General features: G+C 37.4%; 1 protein-coding gene across 1 annotated transcript in view; it reads right to left on the reverse strand.

The window, feature by feature from the left end:
• Positions 1–1,475: 1,475 nt before the first annotated feature.
• The window catches only part of AP4E1 (adaptor related protein complex 4 subunit epsilon 1), a 69,482-nt gene continuing 55,494 nt past the window's right edge, over positions 1,476–15,463 (reverse strand). The window contains exons 17-21 of the mRNA XM_070797552.1: positions 13,813–14,071; positions 10,893–11,450; positions 9,668–9,858; positions 5,652–5,809; positions 1,476–4,759 (exon numbers count right to left, since the gene is read on the reverse strand). Of these exons, the coding sequence (XP_070653653.1) occupies positions 4,599–4,759; positions 5,652–5,809; positions 9,668–9,858; positions 10,893–11,450; positions 13,813–14,071 (1,327 nt within the window). The 3' untranslated portion in view covers positions 1,476–4,598. The remainder of the gene's footprint in view (positions 4,760–5,651; positions 5,810–9,667; positions 9,859–10,892; positions 11,451–13,812; positions 14,072–15,463) is intronic.

A 15,463-nucleotide genomic window follows, 5' to 3' on the forward strand; every position in this document is an offset into this window, starting at 1 on the left:
CTAATTTAGCTGGTAAATCTGCCTTATATTCATTACCTCCCTATATTTAATTTCACTGACCAAATGTCTACCATTTTTCATCCTAGAAAAAGTTCTTATAGACCAGTAAGAACTCATAAACATCTGACATATTATAGAACAGTACCCATTCTCCAAGTCATAATTTCTATCTGTAATCACATTTCCTTTGCAGAAAGATCTCTTAAATGACATAGCACATTTTCATGGGACTGAGGCTGGTAAGGGTCTCTTCAAGTGGTCATATTTCTCCTCTCCTACCTGGTACAAACAAGTTATTTCCATTGGAACCCTTTTCTGCTGACTTCTATCTATAAGCCAGATCAGTCCCTTTTCTTTATTTCTAGGACAGCCACAGGATTACTAAAATCAATCCCTGGATATTACCTGGTCTCAGATAGCTCAGTTGGTAAAGAATCTGCCTGCAATGCAGGAGACCACAGTTCGATTCCTGGGTCAGGAAGACACCCTGGAGAAGGGATAGGCTACCCACTCCAGTATTCTTGGGCTTCCCTTGTGGCTCAGCTGGTAAAGAATTCCCCTGCAATGCAAGAGACCTGGGTTTGATCCCTGGGTTCGGAAGATCCCCTGGAGAGGGAAAGGCTACCCACTCCAGTATTCTGGCCTGGAGAATTCCATGGACTGTATAGTCCATGAGGTTGCAAAGAGCTGGACACAACTGAGTAACTTTCACTTCAGATTACTTATTTTTAGGGAACAGGTCTTTTTAGTCATTCATTCAATACACTGCTAGGTACCAGGCAAAAGGGACATAAAAATATACACCTGGTTCCTAGCTCTAAAAAGCTCACAGCCTCTTTTTATGCACACACATAACAAGTAAATTTCATATAATCATTACCCCTGGCCCATTTGGCTGCAGGCCATCCTTCTTTTTAATTATTGCAATGGGTGTGAGGCATTTAAACCTCCTTTACCTTCTGTGCCCCAAATATCAGTTTCAAGCCCCAGAACATTTTTCCTACTATGCATTATAGCCAACAAGAGGCATCTGTAAGTGAGATTTAAATATCACTTCTTTGTGTCTTAGGATACGCAATGCAGAGATGGCCAGAAGATTTAGAATCTTTAGATAAGAAGTCACCACCTGACTTACCGTGTTTCTTGCATCTTGAGGAGAGGCAATATGGAAACAAAACACTGCTTTGAATGCTCTGGTAAGGCTAGGATGAAAGCAGGGGATATGGACAAGTTCCTGAGGATCAATCCATGCTCTAACCTGTCAGAAGCCCATAAAGTTTTCTCTGAACATCATACAGAAAGAGCAGTGTCTTTACTTTTAACCAATTATATGACATGCTTTGGGGCTATAATAAGTAAATCACTTTTTTCATCCCATTCCAATTGCTTCTGCTCTTTTTAGCTAATGCCTATCAAATTACTGAATAGTATTACTTTTAGATGATAAAGAATATATAGACTGAAGAACAACAACATAGATCACTTTGCATTTATTACATGTTTAACTGAATTTCTTCAAATTACAGAATTCAACTCCAAAATAAGGCAACTAATGCCTGGTAAGCTGTTATTCCCTTGCATTTTTCCCTCCTAACATTTTAAAACAAATGAAAACAACACCTTAAAAGACATGTGAATAGGTTCAGTGCACTTTCAGTGGCTCACAAACATGAGATAAAGACCACATTAACCCCTAAAAAAAAACTGCTTGATATTTTAAAACACAAATGACATGAACTAAAATAAAGGAAAAAATAAAACACTGCGTTTTAACCAAAATTGTTTCCATAGACTATAGAATATTTTTTTTAAATACTGCTCCTCTGCAGAGCACATGCTGTGCTTGGCATGCTTGGCACATTAGCACTTGGTAACTGTTCAGCTTCCATCTGCAGTTTTTTTCGGAAGGACCCATTCTCAGGGCCCACACTCCCCTGCGACTAATCTACTCCTCTGGTGGAAGCCTGCTCCTTCTTCCTCCACTGTCTCTTAAGGCTTTCCTGTCTTCCCTTTATTCTCCCCAGATTCACACTCATTGCCACCTGTGTTCTCAGCAAAGATGCCCAGCAGAGAACTCACCAGCTGCATCTCCCCTCCACAAGAGCTCTCACTCCAGATGTCACCCCTTTACTTGACTGAACTGTAACATAAAGAGACAATCTTGCCCCCAAAAAGTTTGTTCTTCCTACTTCGTCACATCTCCTATAATGCAGAAAAGGCTGGCAATGCCTCATCTAGAACTTAAAACATTCATTAGTTTAGGCAGAATTTATACTGCTCTGCAGTTCTTTAAAATCTACTCCTTCCTATTTTTAAAAACCATAAAAATATAAAAATGTAAACATTCTATTAAACATTCAGCAGAAATCCTTTTATCCTACTTTATGCAGTGGGTTCAGAAAGAACAAAAGTGACACCATGTTACCTCTGACAGACCCCAAATCATACTCCCAGCCCTAACCTACCATTCCACATTTCCCACCATTTGCACTGTGGGCCAAGCACGTCTCTCATGACAACTGCTGCTGCCAACCCTGTAACAAAGCAGCACAACAGCTCACTGTAATCTCTCCCAGCTAGCTGTCCACCTGCTTGTTGGGAACCTTTACATCCACTGCTCCACACTCCACCCAGCCGTGGTGACCACCCAAACTAATGGAAGCAGGGACACAAAAATATGAAGCACCTCTTTTGCTACACTTTACATTCCTTCACAAAGTGAGAGGGCACTTCCTATCTCTTTGTCAGAGTATCAACAGAACTAGGTGGGGTGGGAGGGTGCTGCTGACAGAGGCAGCACTAAAGAGAAAGCCAACAGTGTCCACACTCTCCCAACATTCATATTCCTATCGTCATGACACTGCTGAGAGCTTGAGGATGAATCTAATATTCTATTCAAAAGAAAAAACCTACTCAGGAAATTCTAACCACTTATTGCTCTTGTAGCAAGGTTTTACTGCATGCTTTTTAGAAGTATGAAATTAACAAGGTATTTTTTTAATGAGTAACTTAAAAATCAATTTCTTAACGTGGCTTTTGTTTTTAGGGAGACATACGCTAAACACAATAACCAGTGAAGTCTATCAGCTTTGGGGAATTCCCTATCAGTTATGACTAATGAGACAACCTAAAACCACAATTCCACACCTGGGTGATAAACAGTACCAATTAACCAGAGTATTAACTACAATGACTTAAAACTATATTACCTGAATAGTTTCTACCATGAAGTATCAGAAAAAGTGAAATAATAAATATTTTCCACAGCACCATAAGGTTTTATAAAATACTCTGTTTTTAACATAAATGTATAATCATAAGATTCTGGTCTATCATTCATATCAGGCTTAACCTCTTTTACTGATAATAGTTCTCACAGAGGTCATATAGGCACAACTGTAACATGAAAATCATATTTTACTGAAGATTCTGTATGGTAAACTTAGACTACCACTCTTCTCGTTGCATCCATTGAGTACTAGTGGATTCAAAGGCCAGGAAAGATGGTTTTGCCATTTGTACTCTATTCACATATTTTAATGTGCCCAAAAAATCTAAGTGGTAACTAAGATATTTGCCATAACTGAAAAGTCCTTTTATACCTGTTTACTTTAGTACTGTGTGCTCTTAACAGGTTTTGTTTCTAAATGATAGTATTATGTAAATGGCTCTGAGTTTTGAAAACAAGAACACAGTAATTCATTTTGAATTTTAAAAATTAATGCAAGTGGAAAACAAATTTTGTAGCCAAATTGTTTGCAATTATGTGTATCAAGTTATAATAAAAACTCTACCATAGATTGTGGTGGTTTAGTCGCTAAGTCGTGTCTGACTCTTTGCGACCCCATGGACTGTAGCCCACCAGGCTCCTCTGTCCATGGGATTTTTCCAGGCAAGAATACTGGAGTGGATTGCCATTTCCTTCTCCAGGGGATCTTCCCAACCCAGGAATTGAACCCAGGTCTCCTGCATTGCAGGTAGATTCTTTACTGACTGAGCTGTGAGGGAAGTCCATCTACCATAGATTGGATCCCCCCAAAATCCAACGTGCTTATGGGTCTCCTGAAGTATTAGTATGTGCTGTGCCAACTTAGCTCAGTACTGATCTAAGCAAACATTATTGAAAGTAATGACTTGCTGACCAAAAAGCATATACTGCATTCCAAAGCCAAATATGAATTTGATTTAGGATTATTAAGTCCATGTCTCCCCTCCATTAACGCAGAAAACTGAGACCTGGCTTTACTATAAATCAGCTTTAACACTAGAGTAAATCTGCTATAAAATTATTTATAACAAAATAAATTATTTTCAGACCCTCTACACTAAGTGATATATATAAATCTTTAGCAGTTTATAACATTAGCTTAGGCCACTTTTTTAGGACCCAAACCTACTGTACAATCCTGAGTAAAAGGTTAGGGGTACAGTTTCTTGGGGATCTTTCTTGATCATGAACCATAAAGAAAACATAAAACCACAACCTGTAATAATCCCCATTTTCATTAGAAGTACCATTAATTCTTTTTACTTTGGTAAATAAGTTTATCTATGTAAACCATTTATTTTGATGGAGTAAAATATAAGCAGAGCTTTTGCTAGGATCCCTCCATCACTTTTTGACACTGATAAAGTAAATAGTCAGGAAGAGTAGAACAGGAGGATCTGAACCACAGGGCTAACGTGTCACCATGAACTCGGAAATGCAGCAAGCAGGGGACGGATGGGAGCAGTTGACAGGCCAACAGCCCTTCATTACCTACAACAAAGCAAAATCAGAAATTCTTTAATACAAAAAGATTTCAACAGACAGTTCTACAAAGAAGATATACAAATATCCAATAAGCATGTGAAAAGATACTCAACATCACTGATCATTAAGGAAATGCAAATCAAAACTAAAATGACACACTACTCATACCCGTTAAAACAGCAATTATCAAAATTCTACACCGGGGTACATAACTAAAAGAACTGAAAGCAGGGACTCAAACACAGATTATTTGTATATCCATGTTCAAAGCAGCATTATTCAGAACAGCCAAAAGGTGGAAGCAAACCAAATGTCCATCAAAAGATTAACTGACAAATAAAATATGGTGTATTCATAAAATGTGACTGTATTTAGGCTTACAAGCAAGGAAATTTTGACACATAACATGGATGAACCTTGAAGACATTAAAGTGAAATAAGCCAGTCACAAAAGGATGAATACTGTATGAGTCTACTTAGATGAGGTACCTAGAGTAGTCAAATTCATAGAGACAGAAAATAGGATGGTGGCTGCCAAGGGCTGCAGAGGAGAGGCAATGGAAAGTAGTGCTTAATGGGTACAGTTTCAGTTAAGAAAGAGGAAAAGGTTCTGAAAATGAGAGTGGCAATGGCTGCACAACAAAATGAAATATATTTAATGCCACTCACCAATACACTTTATGATCCAAATGGTAAAATTATGCTACATATACTTTACCACAGAAAAAAATTCTTTAATAAAGTCTGCACAACACACTTATCAAAAAGATGCTCATAAAAAAAATGCTCATAACAGGATATACATCCCTAAGAAATTAGATATTTTTAAGAGTTTGCCTTCTGATTGTAAGAAAAGGCCCCATAAACACAAGACTGCCTTCTCAAAAACTCTACAAACCTATAATGTCAACAACATGAAGTCTTAGTTCCCGTTGCAGGGCCTTTAAGGTAGAACGCAGAGCAGCTTGAGATTCTGACATCTTTACATTTTGTTTCACATCATTTGCAAAGGATAACCAGAGTTTACCAAAGTCTTCAGTCGAGATTTTTAATGGCCTGAAAATAATTGTGAAAATTAGATTTATGTCCATAAGAATGAAATGATTCTAAACAAATACATTTCAACTGATTCATGGGAATAAAAAAAAAAATCATTACAAATCTAAATCCTATGAAATCTATGTTTTTTAAACCAGACATGATCAGAATGCTGACCAAAATCCTCTAACTTGAAGACAATGCTGAAAACAGATGTTATTACAGAACAAATGTCTTTTCAATAAATCACCCAGTTCTTTTTCTGCGCATCAGTCATTACAGTAAAATTTCACCAAATAATTTCATGAATCATTCAAATATAAAACTTTTCTTTCATGTATACTTTAGACTGGGGATTCCCAGGTGGCTCAGTGGGTAAAGAACCTGCCTGCAATGCCAGAGATGCCAGAGATATGGGTTCGATTCCTGGGTCGGGAAGATCCCCTGGAGAAGAGCATGGCAACCCACTCCAGTATTCTGGCCTGGGGAATTCCATGGACAGAGGAGTCTGGCGTGCTTCAGACCATGGGGTCACAAAGAGTCAAACATGACTGAAGCAACTGAGCACACATACTTTAGATTTGGGGACGAGACACTCTATCAAAGTCATGTACAAAAGTACGAATACAAAGATCCAGCACCTTAAGCAAAATGGACCAAGAAAGAATTTTAATAAATACAGTTTTTAAATGGTTCAAGCAGCTAAAGATCAAATAGTTAACACTGGGATATCTCTGGGGGGAATGGGAAATTTTTATATTCTACTTACATTTTTCTATATCATTTAAATTCTTATAATAAGTACTGATTTTATAATTAGAAAAAAAATTTTTAAGATACAGAGGATTTTACTCATAAGAACAGAATTGTTTGTGGCACATATGCTGTGCTTCTTCAAGTTACTAATGTTCACCATGGGACATAACCTTCATAGTCACAGAATCTAAGTTTTCTGAAGGCTGGATTTTATCTTTTCAGCACGGCAGGCATAAATACATACTCTTTGACAGACTGATAAACATGTTCTTACTAGAAGACTTTGAAGAATGGGCAAAAATTATAGATGGATATGGAAAGTTAAAAAAATTTTTTACAGATATTCATTGGTATTCTACATTCTTCCTTCAGGCATGCTTCATTTTAAAAAATGTTTGAACACAGTACAATATATTCATAATACTAAATGAGAGCAGAAGGGTTAAAAGATTGTTTTCAATTATGCGGGTAGCACTGCACAAGCTAGTACAATAACTAAATGCTGTATGTCTAATAAAAGCTTAACAACTTTACTGGTCATAGCAAAAACCCTCTTCCAACAACACAAGAGAAGACTACACATGGACATCAACAGATGGCCAACACCGAAATCAGACTGATCATACTCTTGGCAGCCAAAGATGGAGAAGCTCCATACAGTCAGCAAAAACAAGACCGGGAGCTGACTGTGGCTCAGATCACAAACTCCTTATTGCCAAATTCAAACTGAAATTGAAGAAAGTGGGGGAAACCACTAGACCATTCAGGTATGATCTAAATCAAATCCCTTATGATTATACAGGGGAAGTGAGAAATAGATTTAAGGGACTAGATCTGATAGACAGAGTGCCTGATGAACTATGGATGGAGGTTCGTGACATTGTACAGGAGACAGGGATCAAGACCATCCCCAAGAAAAAGAAATCCAAAAAAGCAAAGTGGCTGTCTGAGGAGGCCTTACAAATAGCTGTGAAAAGAAGAGAAGCGAAAAGCAAAGGAGAAAAGGAAAGATATAAGCATCTGAATGCAGAGTTCCAAAGAACAGCAAGGAGAGATAAGAAAGCCTTCCTCAGCGATCAATGCAAAGAAAGAGGAAAACAACAGAATGGGAAAGACTAGAGATCTCTTCAAGAAAATTAGAGATACCAAGGGAACATTTCATGCAAAGATGGGCTCAATAAAGGACAGAAATGGTATGTACCTAAACAGAAACTGAACATATTAAGAAGAGATGGCAAGAGTACACAGAAGAACTGTACAAAAAGAGCTTCACAACCAAGATAATCACAATGGTATGATCACTCACCTAGAGCCAGACATCCTGGAATGTGAAGTCAAGTGGGCCTGAGGAAGCATCACTACGAACAAAGCTAGTGGAGGTGATAGAATTCCAGTTGAGCTATTTCAAATCCTGAAATATGATGCTGTGAAAGTGCTGCACTCAATATGCCAGCAAATTTGGAAAACTCAGCAGGGGCCACAGGACTGGAAAAGGTCAGTTTTCATTCCAATCCCAAAGAAAGGCAATGTCAAAGAATGCTTAAAATATCACACAATTGCACTTATCTCACATGTTAGTAAAGTAATGCTCAAAATTCTCCAAGCCAGACTTCAGTGATACATGAACTGTGAACTTCCAGATGTTCAAGCTGGTTTTAGAAAATGCAGAGGAACCAGAAATCAAATTGCCAACATCTGCTGGATCACTGAAAAAGCAAGAGAGTTCCAGAAAAACATCTATTTCTGCTTTATTAACTATGCCAAAGCCTTTGACTGTGTGGATCAGAATAAACTGTGGAAAATTCTGAAACAGATGGGAACCAGACCACCTGACCTGCCTCTTGAGAAATCTGTATGCAGGTCAGGAAGCAACAGTTAGAACTGGACATGGAACAACAGACTGGTTCCAAATTGGGAAAGGAGTACGTCAAGGCTGTATATTGTCACCCTGCTTATTTAACTTATATGCAGAATACATCATGAGAAATGCTGGGGTGGATGAAGCACAAGCTGGAATCAAGATTGCTGGGAGAAATATCAATAACCTCAGATATGCAGATGACACCACCCTTATGGCAGAAAGTGAAAAAGAACTGAAGAGCCTCTTGATGAAAGTGAAAGAGGAGAGTGAAAAAGTTGGCTTAAAGCTCAACACTCAGAAGACTAACATCATGGCATCCGGTCCCATCACTTCATGGCAAATAGATGGGCAAACAGTGGAAACAGTGGCTGACTTTAATTTTTTGGGCTCCAAAATCACTGCAGATGATGACTGCAGCCATGAAATTAAAAGACACATACTCCTTGGAAGGAAAGTTATGACCAACCCAGACAGCATATTCAAAAGCAGAGACATTACTTTGCCGACAAAAGTCCATCTAGTCAAAGCTATGATTTTTCCAGTAGTCATGTATGGATGTGAGAGTTAGACTATAAAGAAAGCTGAGTGCCGAAGAATTGATGCTTTTGAACTGAAGTGTTGGAGAAGACTCTTAAGAGTCTCTTGGACTACAAGGAGATCCAACCAGTCCATCCTAAAGGAGATCAGTCCTGGGTGTTCATTGGAAGGACTGATGAAGCTGAAACTCCAATACTTTGGCCACCTGATGCAAAGAACTAACTCATTTGAAAAGACCGTGATGCTGAGAAAGATTGAAGGCGAGTAAAGGGACAATAGAGGATGAGATGGTTGGATGGCATCACTGATTCAATGGACATGAGTTTGAGTAAACTCCGGGAGTTGGTGATGGACAGGGAGGCCCGGTATGCGGCAGTCCATGTGGTCGCAAAGAGTTGGACATGACTGAGCGACTGAACTGAACTGAAACACTAACATTAGTTTCTCTCAGAAGTTTTCCATAGGTTAGCCAACCCTATCCTATACAGGGTCCCCCACACTATAATCATCCATCACACCATTTACTTCCTGTTCATAGGACAATTCACAGTTATACATCCATCTGTATAACTATTCAATATCTCTCTCTAGAATGAACCCTCTCCTCCCTTTGTGGTGTTATACTCCCTAGCACCTAGTACAGTGCTCTGTCCAGAGAAGAGCCTAGTAAATACTTGCTGAAAGAATGAACAACTTGAATTAATATTCCAAAAAATATTTACCTAATGAAATCTAACAGTGATAAGTTTACTGAAAATTCAAGCTGAACAGAGTGAGTATCCATCACTTGATAAGTTATAAAACCAGACAGATTTCCTTCTGTAAATGGTTTTTCCATCTGCACACTATATTGAAAAATTTTGGTGCTTTCTGCTTCTATTACGGGCAAACAGCATCCAGGTTGCTCAGTGATCTGTAAATAAAAGTAAAGTAAGTACTGAAGAAGGTATCAATACAGACTTTCACATGAATACCAATATTCTATTTAACTGAATTGGTACAAAAGCATACTATAGTGAGATATTAATAACAAGCCACAACACTAGGATAACTGACAACTTCACTTGAGAAAAATTCACTAGCATAGATAATTAAGAAATAACAATACATAGGTCAGAAGTATGCAACAAACAGCATTACAATGAAAATGTCTATGTGGTTTAACAACAACCAAAAAACAACAACAACAACAACAGTCCTGTGGCTCTCAATACTAACTAGTAGCAGGTTTTTAAAGCTAGGAGAATTTAAAGAAAAAACAAAAACAAAAAACAGGTCTATCTTTCCCTCTCATTCTCCACCCTTACTCAAATCAAGTTCTGGTGGTAAAGCTCAGACAACTGAACTGGGTTTTGGTTTGTTTTTAGGTTTTTAGAATTAGGTGATTCTAATGTATATCTATGGGCTTCTCTGGTGGCTTAGCAGTAAAGAATCCGCCTACAATGAGGGAGCTGCAGGAGACGTGGGTTTGATCTCTAGGTCAGGAAGATGCCCTGGAGGAGGGCACGGCAACCCACTCCAGTATTCTTGCCTGGAGAATCCATGGACAGGGGAGCAGGGCAGGCAACAGTCCATAGGGTCACAAAGAGTCAGACACAACTGAAGTGACTTAACACAGCATGGCAGCACAACGCACACATCTACAGTTAGGAATTTCTGCCAGGTCAGGCCCAGGTAATATCCCACTCAATGCATTCTAGCTCAGAGAAGAAATTGGATCAGTTTTCTCAGTCTTCTCTAATACAATCTTTATTATGTTCCCTTGTCTCCTTTGAATGATTTGTCCCACTTAAAATAATTTTAAAAATCTGTCACACCTTTTTTTTTTGCTAAAGAAGAAACAAGGATGTGGGAGAAATTTATAAGCCATCAGAAGCATCAACAGTAGAAACACTAAGGAAGCACTGTCCATTTAAGGCAGAAAAAATAAACCATTCATTGTCTTACCTTGAAATTTTCTGCAGGAGCCATTTCTAAGTTAGCACTTTTCAGTTCCAAACCACTCTTATTAAAAACTGACCAGACCACCAACAAACAATCATCTTTCCAAATTTTGTAAGAAGACACAGATATGGCTTCATTATTACAGACCTCCATAAGATCTGAATGTATGTGTTCAGTAGTTTCTTCCAACAAAGAAGAAGCTAAAGAGATTTCATTGGCAACTGAGGCTGGAGTGGCTTGAGGAGGATGAAAAACTTCCATGTTGTTATCAGCAAACAAAGAGGGTGTAGACAGCCTGCAATTTGAGATTTTCTCAACCAAGGGCAGTTCTGTCAGTGACTCAGAATCCAAAAGTTCTGAACTGAGAGAAAATTTCTTTAATTCTTTGTCTCCTCTATCCTGCAAATTATCCAAACAATAATCTTCTTCGTAAGTCACATTTGATGAAGAACTAAAGGAAGAACGGATTATATTTTGATCAGTGGTTGTTTCCTCACTTTTGGTTTCTTTGATTTTTGATTTCCTTCTAAACTTGTGAGAAATGGTATCTGCTTTTCCGAGCTGCAAAGATAAAACATAATAATACAAAAAGAAACCATTCTACTACATCATGAGTCAAACTTTTTTTTAATCATTTCAAATGAACAATGTAGTAACTAGCTAAGGTTCTACCTATTAGAGATGAATAAAATGTTAAGCCCTAAAATTCTGACAGCTACATAAGCTAAATCTACTATTAAGCTAAATCTACTTCTCATTAAAAACACATAAAACCAGAAAAAGAAATAAGGTCAAAAAGTCAACAATGAACAATTCTAAATCTTGTTAGATTTCAGAATGCTAGAGTACAGAATTGCACAAATTAAAAACAGTGAGAAAGTTAGCAATTTTTTGTTTCCAGAGTTGTCCTGTAGAAGCTAAAATACCCTTAAACATAGGGATGCCTCAAACTTTGGCTCAGTAATCTATAATAGTCCTATTTTTATGATCTGTGAGTCAATAAACAGGGAAGAAAAACTGACTTTACCTTAATAATCAACTAGCACTGGCTAACTAGAACTCACAGAAGCAAAGAATTCTAAAAGTGACTAGTGAAGTACATTACAGACTCAGGGGATGGGAACAGCAAGTTTGCTATTCTTGAGCTAAGCCTCCCAAGGAAATGGCTGAGAATTCATGCAAGAGTGATGGCTCAAGAGCCCTCTTGCCTCACAAAGAGATGACTGGATGGCATCACCAATGCAATGGACATAAATTTGGACAAACTTTGGGAGATGGTGAGGGACAGAGAGGCCTAGAATCCTATGGTCCATGGGGTTGCAAAGAGTCAGACACAACTGAGCAACTCAACAACATTATTACATGTATTATTAAAAAATAATACATGCTAATTTTACATAATTATTTGCTTCCCCTCCTTTCTGCATGATGCCATCTGAGTTATAACACAGTTCCTCACATAATTCAGAGCCCCCCGAAACAAGGAAATACACTCTTTTTACACTCTTTTTTTCCAACTAATCTAGTGACAGCTGAAGAAAAAAGAAAAATGTGAGGGGTAACGCAGAAAGGATTTAACCTAACTTAAATAGAAAAACATCCTACTTACATTTCTTATTTCGAGCCCACCAAAAAAAAGAAAAGTCTAATTAATTTATCACCCTGAATGTTCTCCTGAGAAATACTCTGAAAGCTATGTACTTTGTTGAGAAGGTAGAAATCCTTCAACACCAGGAAAAAGGCTCACCAATCAGGGCTTCATAAGCCTTGGAGCACCCTGACCCTGATGCTCTCTGACCACTGAGAACTTGCCCTATTAGTGACAGATCATTCAATGGAAACCACCACAGCCTGCTGGAACAGTTCACGGACTCAAGATCAGTCACTCTGCTGCTGAACTACACATGCTGAGACAACATTAAGATACATTAATTACCTATTAATACTTTTAAAATGAATTCAATTCACTTTTTCTGATTATCAAGTCTGACAAAAATAAGCTCTGGAAAAGAAAGAGATACAGGCAAAGAATGTAGCCTAGAGACTTGACTAGTGTTGACAGAGATGGAGGGAAAATTCCACCAAGGGAGGTGAAGGATGAAAAAAACTGTGATATAAAACTGAAGAAAATATAGCTCTAATCATAATTTTGCACTAGGTGGGATCATTTGCCCATCAAATGGAAAATTACATATGGAATACACAGACACTCAAAAATAGCACCTGTCCTTCACTCCACAGTTTATTCTTTTACTAAGAGAATAATATATCAGCATAAAAATTTTTGCAAATCATAATCAAAATTTCTGAATATAATTATCACTTTTGTATAATTCCTTTCAACCTCAATACACTTTTATCTTAACAGTTACAAGCAATATAAAAAATTAATATTCTGGGGGGGTTTTGCTTGATATATGTAAGTATTTTTAAATTTTACAATGTAGTATTTATCATTTTTAATGACAAAGTCATATTCAGTGCTAATATAATTTATGTACCCATCCTCTTAAGACATCTAAATTGATTCCTATTTTTCACTATTAAAAATAACCATTTTAAGAAGTACTTTTTCCATAGACACATCAATATTGTTAACTATTACTATTTTTAATTTCCATCAAGTCCCCTTTCCACTGAGGCCTGTCCTTTCCACCAATGGGGGTGATAATACACATGGTCATATTTGCAACTTAATCTGGACTCTGACCCTTGCACTGACTAAAGAGAACACCTGACTGAAGCTGAGCCAGTAAGATTTTCTCCTTCAGGAATATAAAAGGTATGTCACTGATGGCTTTGGAGCTGCGGGAGCCATTCCCACAATGTGTATAGATTAACAGTCATGAGCTTTTGTAGAGCCAGTTTTTTTGTTCAAAACAGGGGACATAAGATTCTCAGAGGAATATAACTGACTACTTACCAAATTGATTGTACTTTCTGATCCTAGCCCAACAAACAATGATGATGCCAGCAGCTGCTTTTCTTTCTCCTCTTTAGATTGGGTAAGGACTTGAGATGGATCCTTTTTTGTTACAGTTTGATCTCCATTCTCCATCATTATACTCTCCTGAGGAACTGGCAGAGCTTCTGTTTCATCACCAGTTTTGCTTTCTTTCTTGGGAAGATAGCCCTCTTTCCCCCACAATTTCTTTATACCTTCCAGCTTCAAGCCATTTGTCCTAAGGAGATTGATAATGAAATCAAGTCAGTTTAAATAACTGCTAAATGGTTACCTTCATGAGGCATTTTTTAAAAAACACATCTTTGTTGTCATCTTTTAGAAATAGCTTTCAGATTATATTCTATATGCCAGAAATAAAATTGAGATCTACAGTTTTGATTTTAGTTAAAGCCAACCTTCACCAACCCTCCAGCCAAAATATTTAATGCAACAGAACTCAAGGCTTAGTTTAAAATTTCAGATCATTTAATTTTCATTTAATTGTTTGAATAAGATGTCCAAAAACAGAAATACTATAAATCAGTTCCTTTCAGTGTATGGACTTTTCAAAATTATCCTTACTTCTGATGGGTTAAAGATCAGAAATGACATAGTTTCATAGCTATAATCACTTAATGAAGGAATTAACACTCTATAAATTCACTACATAAAATCCTGTGGAAAGCAAAAAAAAAAAATTCATTCAAATCTACTCCTATGTGTAAATTTACCTTTAATCCAAAAGATTTTATTAATGTGAACACAATCTACATTTTCACCTATTATTGCTGTTTAGTCACTAAGTCGTGTCCAACTCTTTTGAGACCCACCCAGCTCCTCTGTCCAAGGGATTTCTCAGGTAAGAACAACGAAGTGGTTGCCATTTCCTTCTCCAGGGTTCTTCCTGACCCACGGATTGAACCCACATTCCTACATTGGCAGGCAGATTCCTTACCACTGAACCACCAGAAAAGCCCCATTAACTATTATAAAGTACATTAATAAAAATGAATGAGGTTTGATCTATAAAAGAAAAAAGTATTAATGATACTTTTGGAAAAAGCATGAATGTGAGGAGTTAATACCTGAGGTGAAGAAGAATAAAGCAGTGATTAGGATTAAGACTCATCTACTGTTGTCCCAGAAGCTACAGCTGCAAATCCTAAGTGTAGGCTCAAACAACCAAAGACTACCTCTATTGTTTTCATTTAAGAACCATGTGTCCTTGGCACCAACTCATTAAGTATCTCTGCCATGATCTAAAACTGCAGTTTTAAAATTTGTGCTACAAGATAGGCAGATCATGAAATGACTCTATAATAAGATTTCAGAAATATCTGTACTGATTGTTATTCTACTTCATTCTACTTAATGATTTGTTGGAATCACAGTCAGTTTGATTTTCTGTAGTACTCCAGAAACAAAAAAAGATCATTATACTTCATACTGAGTGAAGAACTAATGCTATTAAGTACCAACTGTCTAAAAGAAAGTCTAACGCTAATAAAGAACGCCCTACAGGAAATCAGTCCATTCAACAAATGTTGAATGTTCCTTTATAAATATCTTCATTTCTCTCTTTCAGGTACCAAAGAGTTTTCTTAAAAGTTAACAAACAAACAAAATCCTG

This window comes from Bos indicus, chromosome 10 (assembly GCF_029378745.1).
Source record: "Bos indicus isolate NIAB-ARS_2022 breed Sahiwal x Tharparkar chromosome 10, NIAB-ARS_B.indTharparkar_mat_pri_1.0, whole genome shotgun sequence".
Taxonomy (NCBI): Eukaryota; Metazoa; Chordata; class Mammalia; order Artiodactyla; family Bovidae; genus Bos; species Bos indicus.